Below are 12061 nucleotides of genomic sequence, written 5' to 3' on the forward strand. Positions count from 1 at the left end.
TCTTTTACATTTTCCTTTTTCCATTTAACATTAAGAGCATGATATATTTCACTTAGCAAATTAAAAGAGGATAGAGGTTGTGACACAAACCAGACTGTTTTTGTATTTCATAATTTAAGAGTATATAGTACTGATACCATGTCACCCCTCAGCTGAACAGAGCTCTACACGGAGTACTTGCTCTTGAAAAAAATGGGCTGGCTGCCAGAGTAGTGGCTCAAATGGTAGAGCACCAACCTGACACGTGTGAGGCCTGAGTTCAAACCCCAATACTGCATCAGTAGTGTCCCGTCTGCCATGGGTGGCAGTTGTGTTGTGTCAGAAGGATGAGCTCTCTAGTGGGGAAAGCTTGGAACAAGTCACATGACTGGTCCACTAAACTAGCCTAAGACGGGAACGCCAGTGCTCCTGGCTGGTCTGGGGCTGTGCAGCGGGTGGTGGAGGACCGAGACCCTGCCACCTTGCCTCACAGCCATGCCAGTCTCTGCCTGGCCCCACTCTGGATGTTTCCTGTGGCCACAGGCCCAGGTGATGTCCCGTCTAGCTGACAGCAGCCTTCCGGACAAGGCTCCAGCTCCAGGTGTCCGCAGGCGGCAGTCTCCAGCCAGCAGGCGCTTCCCCATGTGCAAGGCGGAGATTTGAAGTCAGGTGTGGGCTGGTGAGCGGAGCCTGCCGAGAGCCCTGGACCCCTCTGGGCAAGCCCGTTCTTGACCCCACTTGCTAACCGCGGTGGCTGAAGGAGCAAAGCCAGGAGGAATGGGAGGCGGGCATGGAGTCTGCACTCTGGGTTAGCGCCCCGCTGAGGTCAGGGAAGAGGGGGTTGGGTTCAGGGCAGGTTCTGAGGAGGCCTGCGGAGGGGATGATGAACCCTGTCCACATACACAGGCGCCCCTCAAAGCGGGGCAGCAGAGACTAGAAAGCTCATAGCTGGGGAAAGAGCATGCCTCAGCCATGGGGGGGGGGGGCCTGGCGGGGGGGGGGAACCAGGGACATCACTTGCAGGCAGCAGTCCTCAGAGATCCTGGTCAGTGAGGGCATGGGGACTGTGTGACACCAGAGTGGCGGTCACAGAGATGACCCTCAGGACGCCACCATGCGGTGATGGTAACAGACACTCGTACACAGCAAGACCACAGGCGGCTCAAACCCAAGACGAACACCATCTGTTCAGTTCTTCGCTTTGTTGTAGATTAGGCTGCCCTGGGTTCACGCTGCCTGAGTACAAACCCAACCCTGTGGAAGGCGGCGCCTCCAAGTCCCTCTTCTTCCCGGATGAAGCAATAAACAAGCACCCCCGCTTCAGGTGAGTGTGCCGCCCCTCCCACCCCTCAGCAGACGCTCTGCTCACAGACACAGGCCACCGCTACTGGATGCTGCTTCTCACACCCAAACCTGACTGTTTCCCACATCACCTTGAAAGCCAGACTGGCATTGTCCTCCTGTGGCTGAGGAAATTCCTTAAATCTTTTCCCCTTCTGTAGTCTCTGTGATCTACTCATCTCAGTACACATACCATCGCAGTACCATAAAATGTATTCGGCTCCTGGTGCATTTAGTAGGTAGTTTTTCCTCTGTTCTGTTAACTGCCCGAGCTGTTAGCTATTGGTTGTTAGGTTTGCAGTTCCTTCAGGACCTATACTGGCTTGAGCTTGGCTTTGTGCCTGCATGCTCACCCATCCTGAGCAAAGGTTCCTGATCTCAGGCAGGGGTGCTGAAACTCAGCAGTGTTCATTCGGTTTCTGAGTATTTTTTGGAGGTAACACAGATTGTGTTGAAAGTGAAATAAACGTTTTTAGCTGTAAGAAGAGAGACAGTGACAGATAGGTAACAGAAGGTGGCAGCACCAGACATCTCCTTGGAGAAAGTAGAGCGCTCCTGCCTGGCGTGAGGTGAAGCAGGCTTCTAGTGGAGGAGCTGTGGACGCTGAGTGGACCTTGCGGGAGAAGTGTGTGCAAGATGCAGCTGCAAAGTGCGCACTTAGATTCACCTAAAGTCATGGTGAGAGGGCCCACCGCGGCGGGCCTGCGTGCTCAAGACTTGGCTTGGTGCCGTGGACTGGGACAGGGGTGCTTCTCCCCGGGGGGTCCCGGGACAGAGCCTCACACGGCTAATGTCCCCAAGACATCTCAGTGCCTGGAACTTGCGCACGGTCTGTGGACTGTCTCCACGTCATTTGAATAGGACTTACATCAGCTCATCTCTGTGCCGTCAAATTCTTCTGCATGGTGGTTCTTGGAGGGTATTTATGAAGTTTGGTTGTCTGTTTTAGTACCCTAACAAGAAATATCCGGCACAGGAGAGGAGAAAAGGTTGTCATCAATGTACCAAGTAAGTTACAAAGGTGAGGGGAGCTGGGGGGGGGGGTGGGGAGGGCTTATTGCATTGTTGAGTCCTGACTCTCAACCATATCCTTCCCTTTTATGTTCACAACGCAGTATTTAAGGACAAGAACACCCCATCTCCATTCGTGGAGGCGTTTGCTGACGAGGAGGCTGCCCAGGCGGCCCAGCCCGACCACATCTACATGGATGCCATGGGGTTTGGGATGGGCAACTGCTGCCTTCAGGTACGGTGTCCGCCGTGTGGACTCTGCTTTAAAAATTGCATTTGAATTAAGGTGATGGGGGGTAGATAGGATTCTTTCTGAAAAGAAATTGGATTTTATGTATGTATTTATTTATTTTGTCAGTCGTGGGGCCTGAACTCTGGCCTGGGCGCTGTCCCTCAGCTCTTCGGCTCAAGGCTAGCGCTCTACCACTTGAGCCACAGCACCACTTGCGGCTTTTTCTGCTTATGTGGTGCTGAGGAATTGAACCCAGGGTCTTCTGCATGTAAGGCAAGCACTCTACCACTGAGCCACCTTCCTAGCCCCACAAATTATTTTTTAAAATACTTTTGTTACTATGAAGGTGTTCAACAGAGAGGCTTGAAACAAGCTTGTTTAGTAAGTTCATCTGAAGCTGTCTTTTGACTTAGAACCCCAGATCACCACAGGTGGGGTCCGTAGTTTCTTCTTAGTGCTCATAAGTGGCAGGCTAGTGAAGCTGTTCGACACGGGCAGATCTTTATTTCTGTGAGCACTTACAGATGGCAACTACTGAAGCTCTTTCTTCATGCAAGTATTCCAGTGGTTTTGTGATAGAAGGGACTTTAGAGTTGGCTAATCAGGCAAAGCCACCTAGTGACGGAGGAAGGATAAATGCTTCGCAGTGGCCTTGCTGGCAGGCACGCACACCACACGGGGGAAGGCCAGAGCCCCGGCCAGCAAGGCCTGCGGCACGCACCACCTCCCTCTCCCTTCACTGGGGCTCCTCATTCTTCACATGTGGCTAACAGCAGGCCTTACAGTAGGGCCCTTCTAGGCCTGACTCTAAGCTCAGACTTATTTCATTGCCTTTATTAATAGCTGTATCTGTTACGAGCTGTCATTTGATTAAAATCATTGTGTGGGAACTGTATAATTTGTAAATTTTCAAATTGAGAATTTAAAATCAGAGAGTCTGTTCTGCCGACTTCAGCTGATTAGAAATGGTCCTTGGGGAACTAGACGCAGCACTGAAGCCTGTAGTCCTGGCTTCTCAGGAGACAGAATCAAGGGGAATCACGATTCAAGGCCAGCCCAAGCATGAAAGTTCAAGAGCCTCCGTCTCAGCCGACGGCTGGGTGTGGAGCTGCACACAGCCACGGGCTGGGGACAGTGCCATGAGCGTGCCCTCCCAGCACTTCAGGAGGACATCAGGGGACTCCTGTTCCTGTGCGGGGCCTGCAGCCTGTGCGCACGCCTGCTTGTAGAGTCCCTCCAAAACCGTAATCCAAGTGAAGGCCACGCCACGTATTTCCACACTGACTTGTTTATATGCAGTATGACAGAGGGTAATTTTTTTCTCTGTTTTCTTGACGTGTCGGTAGTAAAAGCTGTATTGGCTTCAAAAGAAACTTAGGGCCGTAAGTTTCCTTAGGAAAAGTCACAATTCAAAACGAGAACTCTTGGCATTAGCTGCATTATTGACTTTGTTTTCATTACAAAGTGGCTAAAGAGAATATGTAAGCTCGTTCTGGCATTAGGACTGCAGGTGCATCGGGGCTCCCGTCGCTCTCTTGACTGAATGCTAAACCAGGTGTTGCTCAGACACTCCTCAAGGGCAGGGATATTCTCCCACAGACGCTCTTTGTGCAGCAACACAGCCACTCTCAAGGGGGAGGGCCTCTTTCCCTGGACACTGTAGCGCTGCAAAGAAGTGAGCTCTAGTGGCACCTGACCCACCATTTTGTGGTGAAGGTACATTTCTCTTAAGCCTTGTAAATTTAGTGCTAATTTTTTCAACAACATGTCATGAACACAGACTTTTAGACAATGTAAAATGCTGTAAATGCAATGAAATCTACAATAACTACAGAACTCTGTGCTCTGTATCTCGTAGAACAATAGAAACTATATGGGAAAGAAGTAATTTCAAAGTAATTTTTAAGTTTTACTTTAAAAATGTAAAGATTTACTATTCAAAGCAAACAGTATCTTTCCATATTCTAATTCTCAACTATTAAGCCAGGTGTGATAGTGCATGCCTGTAATCCCAGAGCCGGGTGTGATAGTGCACACCTATAATTCCAGTATTGGAGAGGCTGAGGCAGGAGGATTGGGAGCTCGGGCCATCCTGGGCTGCATAACAAGACCGTCTCAAGAGAAAAGTAAAACGTACTGTTGTGGGACTGCCTGGGACTCATCTAGTGAGCAGTCAGCTCATGGCTTGTTATCCTAAGGGCTTCCTTTAACCGTGTGCCTCGATGCCGTTTCCCGTGGGCACCGCCCCTTCCGCGGGTGGCATGCCCACACGGACACCAGGCCCGCCCACTCGTCACGCATGCCCTTCTTCCAGGGCAAGAACTGGTTTGTTCCTTTCCCTTTAGCCACAGTGATCATCTCTTCTGTCGCTTATGTCAGCTCTAGCATAAGGAAAGTCGTTACTAAACTTATTTAGAATAACAAGTTTCTGTTGCAAACTGAACTATCACATTCCAGTTGCTACTTTTCTTAAGCAGTCATTTCTAGGGTTGACTTTTCCAGGATTTGCTTATAAATTGTTGTATCCTAGAACATCTAAGAGCAGCCAGTCAAAGCACTGGAAAACAAAATGTTTATCGTGAAAAGCTCCCCCCACTCTCCCCACCCCCCCCCACCCCCGCCCCATACTACAGTATCTAAAGTCGCAATAGGGCTGAATGAACAGAGGCCCTGGCCACTCCACTCGGGCTCTGCTGCACGTGGCTTCTGCCAGACCCACCATCAGCGCGTCTGGAGGACAGTCAGGCCTTGTGCGTGTCAGGCCTCACGAGCACCTTTGGATCAGAGTTCGAGTGTCCCCACGCTCTCCCCCGGTGTCCTCTTTGCTTCATGAGCTTCAGACATGGCTAGTCAGCAGCAGATGCCAGGTCTCGCCACACAGTCCTGCGGGAACCCTCGCCACGCCCACGGGCGAGTTCCTTCCCTTGGGAACTCGTATTTCTTTTCCTGGGTGGTCACCCCAGACATCTGCACTGAGCGCAGCACAAGCCTGTGAGTCTGGCTTCTCCTTTCCAGGGTCACCCTCCCCAGCCAGCCGGCTGGCCAGCCAGCACCCACAGCCTGCTGTTTCTCAGATGGAGGTGCACTGGCCCCCCGACTCCGGGCCATCACCAGACCATCGCCAGGGTTCTTTAAAACTGTCCTCAGTAGCGCCAAATCCCTGTGGTACTGAAGTTTAAATAAGCCTCAGATAACCCAAGAAGAGGGGCACGGTTAAGTGCAGATTCTAGTTCACCTCACCAAGAACAGCTTTTAAACAAAGCCCATGCATTGAGCATGGCCATCACTGGCATTCCCCTCCCCTCCTTTCCTCCAGCCCTCGCCTGCGGCAGACCTGATGGCTTGGGACACATGCTAATGACCTGTCAATCATGTGCATTCTTAAACAGGTGACATTCCAAGCCTGCAGCATATCTGAGGCCAGATACCTTTATGATCAGTTGGCCACTATCTGCCCAATTGTCGTAAGTAGAATTATACCCTATTTTAAATACATCCTAAAAAAAGGCTGCGTAGGCAGGATTTGCCAAGTGTGCTAGTGAGGATCAGCTGAGACTTCATTCAAAAGTGAACGGATTTAAAAGGATGCAGAGTTAGAGCTAATGGAGCTCAACTGTGCTGTAGAGTTACCGTGCTGGTAAAATGTCCACTACAGTGTCTCATGTGGCCGTTCTCTGGTCATGATGAAGGACGTGGGTGGAGTCCTAGAGTTAGGACCATCCCCAGTGGGTGAGTCCTGGGAGCCCGCTTTAAGCGCTGGAGTGTGTGGCGGCCTGCAGAGTGGCCTTCCTGTGTCCACAGATGGCCCTGAGTGCTGCTTCTCCGTTTTACCGAGGCTACGTGTCGGATATCGACTGCCGCTGGGGGGTCATCTCTGCTTCTGTGGACGACCGGACCCGGGAGGAGCGAGGACTGGAGGTGGGGAGGACAGCGGGCGGGGGGGGGGGGGGGGGTGGAGACACGTTCCCAAGTCCTCTGCGTGCTGCCGGAACACATCTCTGGCCATCCTGGCAGCTGTGCCCCTGGCTGGGCACATCCTCCCAGCTCCCGCTGAGATCTCCAGGCTGGAACACGGCCTTGGGTGTTTTGAAAGTGGCCACGGTGGGCTGGGAAGGTGGCTCAGTGGTAGAGCGCTTGCCTTGCATGCACGAGGCCCTGGGTTCGATTCCTCAGCACCACATAAACAGGAAAAAAAAGCGGGAAGTGGTGCTGTGGCTCAAGTGGTAGAGTGCTAGCCTTGAGCTGAAGAGCTAAGGGACAGCGCCCAGGTCCAGAGTTCAGGACCCACAACCAGACCCAAATAAATAAATAAATGGAAATGGCCACAGTGGTTGTAATGGTCTTGGCCAGGGCTGTTCTGATCTGGTCCTTTGGCAGTTACTCAAGTGTTCACCGCTGTCCGAATAGAACTAATCACACTATTTACACTATTAGGATAAAGTGTTCTTACATCCTTACTTGGGGTTTTAACTTCCAGATCACTTTAGTGGCATTTATTGTATTTTTTATGTTTAGCCACTGAAGACCAGTAACTATAGGATCAGTAAGTCGCGGTACGATTCCATAGACAGCTACTTGTCCAAGTGTGGGGAGAAGTACAACGACATCGACCTGACCATAGACAAGGAGATCTACGAGCAGCTCCTCAAGGAAGGTGAGTCCCGGGCTCCTGCAAGAGCCACTGAACGCTCGCTGACCCTGGTCTGGTTTCCGTTTTCATGTGACGTCTAACTTTCCTTAGGCGGCTTGTTCCTACAGTTTCGAGTTCCCAGTACCTGGGGTGTTGTTGACTTTTAGCAGCAGGAGCTGGTTCTGGAGCTCTGCATGCAGGCCGCCGTGGCCACGCAGGCGCTGTGGAGGTAGTGGGGGTCCCCTGGCCCCTCCCAGCGCCTGCAGGACAGTCCTGGGCAGGCCGCGGATCCCGCACGGCCTGTCTTCCCAGGCCGCTGGGGGCCTCTCCTCAGACCATGCGCCCAGAGCAGGTGGTGCCTTGGCCTCTGCCGGGAGCCGTGGTCTGTCTTGCAGGCATCGATCACCTCCTGGCCCAGCATGTTGCCCACCTCTTCATCAGAGACCCGCTGACCCTGTTTGAAGAGAAGATACACATGGATGATGCCAACGAGTCCGACCACTTCGAGGTACCTCCTCGTCTCGAATGCGTTTCCCTCCAGCACCAGGCTGTCCCCCGGGCCGGTGGCACTACGCATCTCATGCCTTCCGCCGTCTGCGCTCCCACGGTGAAGAACAGGGAATTAAAATGGGCTTAAAGTACCCTTTCTAAAAATCCTTACAGCTTGTTTCCTCAAGCCTACACATTTTTGTTCGGTATTTTACCTTGTTTGCCTGGTGAAGAAAAATTCAAACACATGCTGCATGACAAATGGTCTAGTAGACCTCCAGGCTGCAGACACAAATACGGGCCGCGGTCTCCTAACCTGCCAGGTCACACCCAAGAAAACCTTCAGGGGTGCCACACCACACCGTTTGTGTGTGTGGGCGCACACGCGTCGGCATCAACACGGACGCTTTCCTGAATACACAAAGCTGCTTCATCCTCTGCCTGTTTTCTTCTCTAGAATATTCAGTCCACAAACTGGCAGACGATGAGATTTAAGCCTCCTCCTCCAAACTCGGATATCGGCTGGAGAGTGGAATTCCGGCCCATGGAGGTGAGTCGCAGTGCTGCCGGGAGAGGGGGGGGGGGGGGGGGCGGGCTGCCACCTCGCTGCTCATCTGCCCCTAAGCTCTCCCCAGAGGCTCCGGGAGGGCGGAGCCAGGCTGATGGGATGATCCCTGAGCAGATCTGGCAGCAGCTTCCAGCCCTGGATCAGGCAGGAGGCCCAAGGGGAGGCCAGGGCCAGCGCTGGTCCTAATGTGTCCAGTTTCTGCATGTCTAGGTGCAGTTAACAGACTTTGAGAACTCAGCTTATGTGGTGTTTGTGGTGCTGCTCACCAGGGTGATCCTATCTTACAAGCTGGACTTCCTCATTCCTCTGTCCAAGGTGAGGTCACGCCGTGCCTCGGCTCGGGAGGGCACGGCGCTGGCTGGATGGCGTCCTCTCCTCTTCCTCTCACTCGGTGTGGTTATTTACCCTCTGGGGCTTCTCCCATCACCCTGGTCTTCCTCTTGAGCCTAAGCTGTATTTCCTAGAGGCTGTCAGTTCAGGATGGGGGTGGGAAGGTCCCGCTGATGGTGCCCCAGCCATCGCCCAGTCTGTACCGCAGGAGGCAGGCAGGAGGAAAGGCGAGTGAGCACCGCCGTATACCGAGGAGGCAGGCAGGACTAGAAGAATTCCTTGAGTTCCGTTTGGTGGTGGTGGCTCTGCGCTGCTCTGCTCCGCTCCGCACCTGGCCGTGGCCCAGGCTGGCCTCCGGTGTGGGATTCGGCTCTAGATGGCACCTTTGTTTGATCAAGTGTTTTGGCTTGTTTGTGATTCTCTTTTTCTCTTAGGTTGACGAAAACATGAAAACAGCGCAGAGGCGAGATGCCGTCTTACAAGGCATGTTTTATTTCCGGAAAGACATTTGCAAAGGTATGACCGGCCCCTGGCTTCCGGCGCGCACAGGCCAGGCCGGCCTCTAATGCCTCTCCTCTGCTCAGCAGGCGGCCACGCCGTGGTGGACGGCTGTGGCAAGGCACAGAGCAGCGCGGAGCTGGCAGCCGAGGAGTACGGCCTCATGAGCATCGACACCATCATCAACGGGAAGGTAGGGAGGGAGGGAGGGAGGGAGGGAGGACGGGCGGGGCCTGGCCTCTCCCCACGCCGGTGTGGGGCTGACACTGTCCTGTCTCCCAGGAAGGCGTGTTCCCCGGCCTCATCCCCATCCTCAACTCCTACCTGGAGAACATGGAAGTGGACGTGGACACCAGATGTAGCATTCTCAACTACCTAAAGCTAATCAAGAAGAGAGCATCGGGTACGGGAGCCCTTTTCCTTTTGTTCCCGCGTGAGTCCCTGCACCGCGGAGTTCCTTCATGATCCCATGCAGTGCGCTCGCCCCTTCTTCCCCCTGCGGCCCGTGGGCCTCTGGCACGCCCCGCCTGGGCTCGGTCAGGAGCTCTTCTGTGGCTTTTGGCACATCGCTGTGTGTGTCCAGCCCGGGTGACCGCACGCCACGGTCTCGTGCCAGGACTGGCAGCTGTGCCCTGGGCTCCATGGCCGCCCACTGGGCTGTCCTGTTCCCAGCATGCCTCAGTCCCAGCCACATCCTGAAGATACCCTTGCGTTGACGGGGCGCAGCGGGTACCCGCCCCGGGATGCTGTCACTGTTGGTGACCCCCTGCCATCCCATCCTGACCTCTTCCCTACCCTCACCGCCCCAAGGCCCCTGCAGTCAGAGGGGTCATGACCTCCCTCTGGATTCGGGGGACCCCCACTCTTCATGCAGGCACTGGCTTCAGGCTGTAAGAGCTGGCAGTGTGGGCATGTGTCTGGCATCCAATAGGTGCCTAGAAACTGTCCCTGTTGCCTGCCTGCAAGCTACCATTCTTTGGAGGAGGAATTCTTGACACTGGAGTGACGTCTCCCAGCGCTGCCGTGGCTCGCCGACGAGGCGTCGTGATGGCTTTGCAGACTGGTGTGGACGTGGTTCTGAGCAGCTCTGTTTCTTTGTCAGGACAACTGATGACTGTCGCCCGATGGATGAGAGAGTTCATCGCAAACCATCCTGACTACAAGCAGGACAGCGTGGTAACGGACGCCATGAACTACAGTCTCCTCGTGAAATGTAACCAAATTGCCAACGAACAGTGCGAATGCCCAGAGCTGCTGGGCTCAGCTTTCAGGAGGAGAGCGAAGGACGACGCAAGTAAAGCCGACTCCGACTCCTCCAAGTAGCCCTCTGCGGAAGAGCCTCGCCTTCCGGGGGCCGGAGGCCAAGTGCCCTTCTGAGGCTCGGCCTGCGTTCAGGTGTTGAAGACCAAACAAGAGCCCTGCTGTGTTGCCTGGCCTGGCCCCGTGGGCCGGAGGCCTCCTTCAGTAGGCATGTAGTTTCTACGTGTACGTGTATATAGTAAAGTATTTTTATGATTAGCAATGTATTTTAATAACCCTGTCTCGGAAGTCATTGTGGACCGACCTGTACATTTGGATCTCGGGCTCGGGAAGCGCTCCCGTCACCGCAGCTTTGTCAGCGTCCTGTGTGCTAACCGTGCAGTGCTGGCATTCCAGAGTTGAAAGTGTTTACTGTAAAAGTTCCTTCGGAGACTACCTGCACCTGATTCACTGAATGTATCGCTTTATCTCAGTAACACTTCCTGTTAGTATCGCTTTTTCTTGGTAACACTTCCTCCTGTTAGTGTATGTTGAAGACATAAAGTCCTGAGGTACCCTGCAGCTCTCCTGGGGTAACCTTGGATTCCTGGCCTCTCTGGCACGTTTTTCTTGGCCATAGACTAGCTGGCCTCTTGGTCACCCTGCCCAGGCTTTGACCTATGAAGAAAAACCCACTTCACTCTGGCCACCATACAAGGAACTTTGCTTCTTTCTTTAAATGTGCTGATTCACTTACTGTGTCTGATTCTGTAGGAAGGAAAGAGAATCTTAACCCAGAGTTGCAGGGAGGGGCTGATTTTGTTTTAGTTTTGCTTTTCACCAAAAAAGGCGGGGAGATCACTGAGACCTGCTCACAGCAGCCTGGGCGGGGAGATCACAGACCGCTGTGAGCCGCGGCCTGGGCTCTGCTCTGTGGCCCGTTCTGGTTGCTGCTGTGTAATTACAATTTCAAATCCCATGCAGCGGCCGCAGTTGGGCTGCTTTACTCATTCTAGCTCCCAGAAAGTGCACCGCCCAACCAGCATGTAAGAGCTGCTGGCTCCAGACTTCTCTGGAAACACATGCTCTCTGCTTACCTTCGTGAAACTCGCCAGAAATCATGAAATGCACTAAGTTTTGTGAATCAGGACCCTAAATGTTTCACTGTAAATAATTTCGGTTCCAGATAATCCTTACAGCTTTGTGTTGACGTTTTGGTTTTTTATTTTTAGTTAAATGTCCTAACTGCTTCTGAAACAGCTGTGTTATAGATTATGCATAAATATTTAACTGTGATGCTGATTTTAACAGATTGCAATAAAGCTGCTGCAGCCACGTCTGCTTTGGCTTCCTGCGTGTATTTTGGAGGACTCAGGATGGCTTTGTCTTTTACAGATTGAGTGTAAATCACGTTATCCAGAGGCAGACAAACTGCATGTGGTGTGAGGAAACAAAAGAATGGAGTTAGTATTCAAAAGGCTCCTGAATGTGCCTAAGTTCTGCCATGAAAGGCACCCGAGTAGTTTAACTGCCCAGGTCCCATGCAGATGGGGCCCGAGCCCCAGAGCCGCAGGCCCTGCAGGGCCTGCCACTCGCTGTGTCCGGAAGCAAAATTTCCTTTTCCTCCAAACTAGTGCAGCGCTGCTGAGCAGTGGGCAAGGCCCTCTTCTGTCTCAGCAACCAGCAGGACCTGCGGAGAGTTCCCACAGCTGGATTCGCATCCACAGCAGCACACATCCATCCG

The 12061-nt window shown here is 53.2% G+C and overlaps 1 protein-coding gene across 2 annotated transcripts in view; it reads left to right on the plus strand.

Annotated features, from left to right (window-relative positions):
• The window catches only part of Gclc (glutamate-cysteine ligase catalytic subunit), a 28105-nt gene extending 16449 nt beyond the window's left edge, over window positions 1-11656 (plus strand). Inside the window, exons 4-16 of one of the 2 annotated variants that reach the window (XM_042671913.1) lie at window positions 1190-1303; window positions 2270-2328; window positions 2436-2566; window positions 5953-6027; window positions 6365-6481; window positions 7079-7217; window positions 7589-7701; window positions 8140-8232; window positions 8461-8565; window positions 9015-9096; window positions 9165-9271; window positions 9361-9481; window positions 10181-11656. In XM_042671913.1, the coding sequence (XP_042527847.1) occupies window positions 1190-1303; window positions 2270-2328; window positions 2436-2566; window positions 5953-6027; window positions 6365-6481; window positions 7079-7217; window positions 7589-7701; window positions 8140-8232; window positions 8461-8565; window positions 9015-9096; window positions 9165-9271; window positions 9361-9481; window positions 10181-10401 (1477 nt within the window). In that variant the 3' untranslated portion in view covers window positions 10402-11656. The remainder of the gene's footprint in view (window positions 1-1189; window positions 1304-2269; window positions 2329-2435; window positions 2567-5952; window positions 6028-6364; window positions 6482-7078; window positions 7218-7588; window positions 7702-8139; window positions 8233-8460; window positions 8566-9014; window positions 9097-9164; window positions 9272-9360; window positions 9482-10180) is intronic. The other variant, XM_042671914.1, reaches the window with a different exon arrangement.
• The last annotated feature ends 405 nt before the right edge of the window (window positions 11657-12061 follow it).

Source organism: Dipodomys spectabilis, unplaced genomic scaffold (assembly GCF_019054845.1).
Source record: "Dipodomys spectabilis isolate Male_0828 unplaced genomic scaffold, ASM1905484v1 ptg000669l, whole genome shotgun sequence".
Taxonomy (NCBI): domain Eukaryota; kingdom Metazoa; phylum Chordata; class Mammalia; order Rodentia; family Heteromyidae; genus Dipodomys; species Dipodomys spectabilis.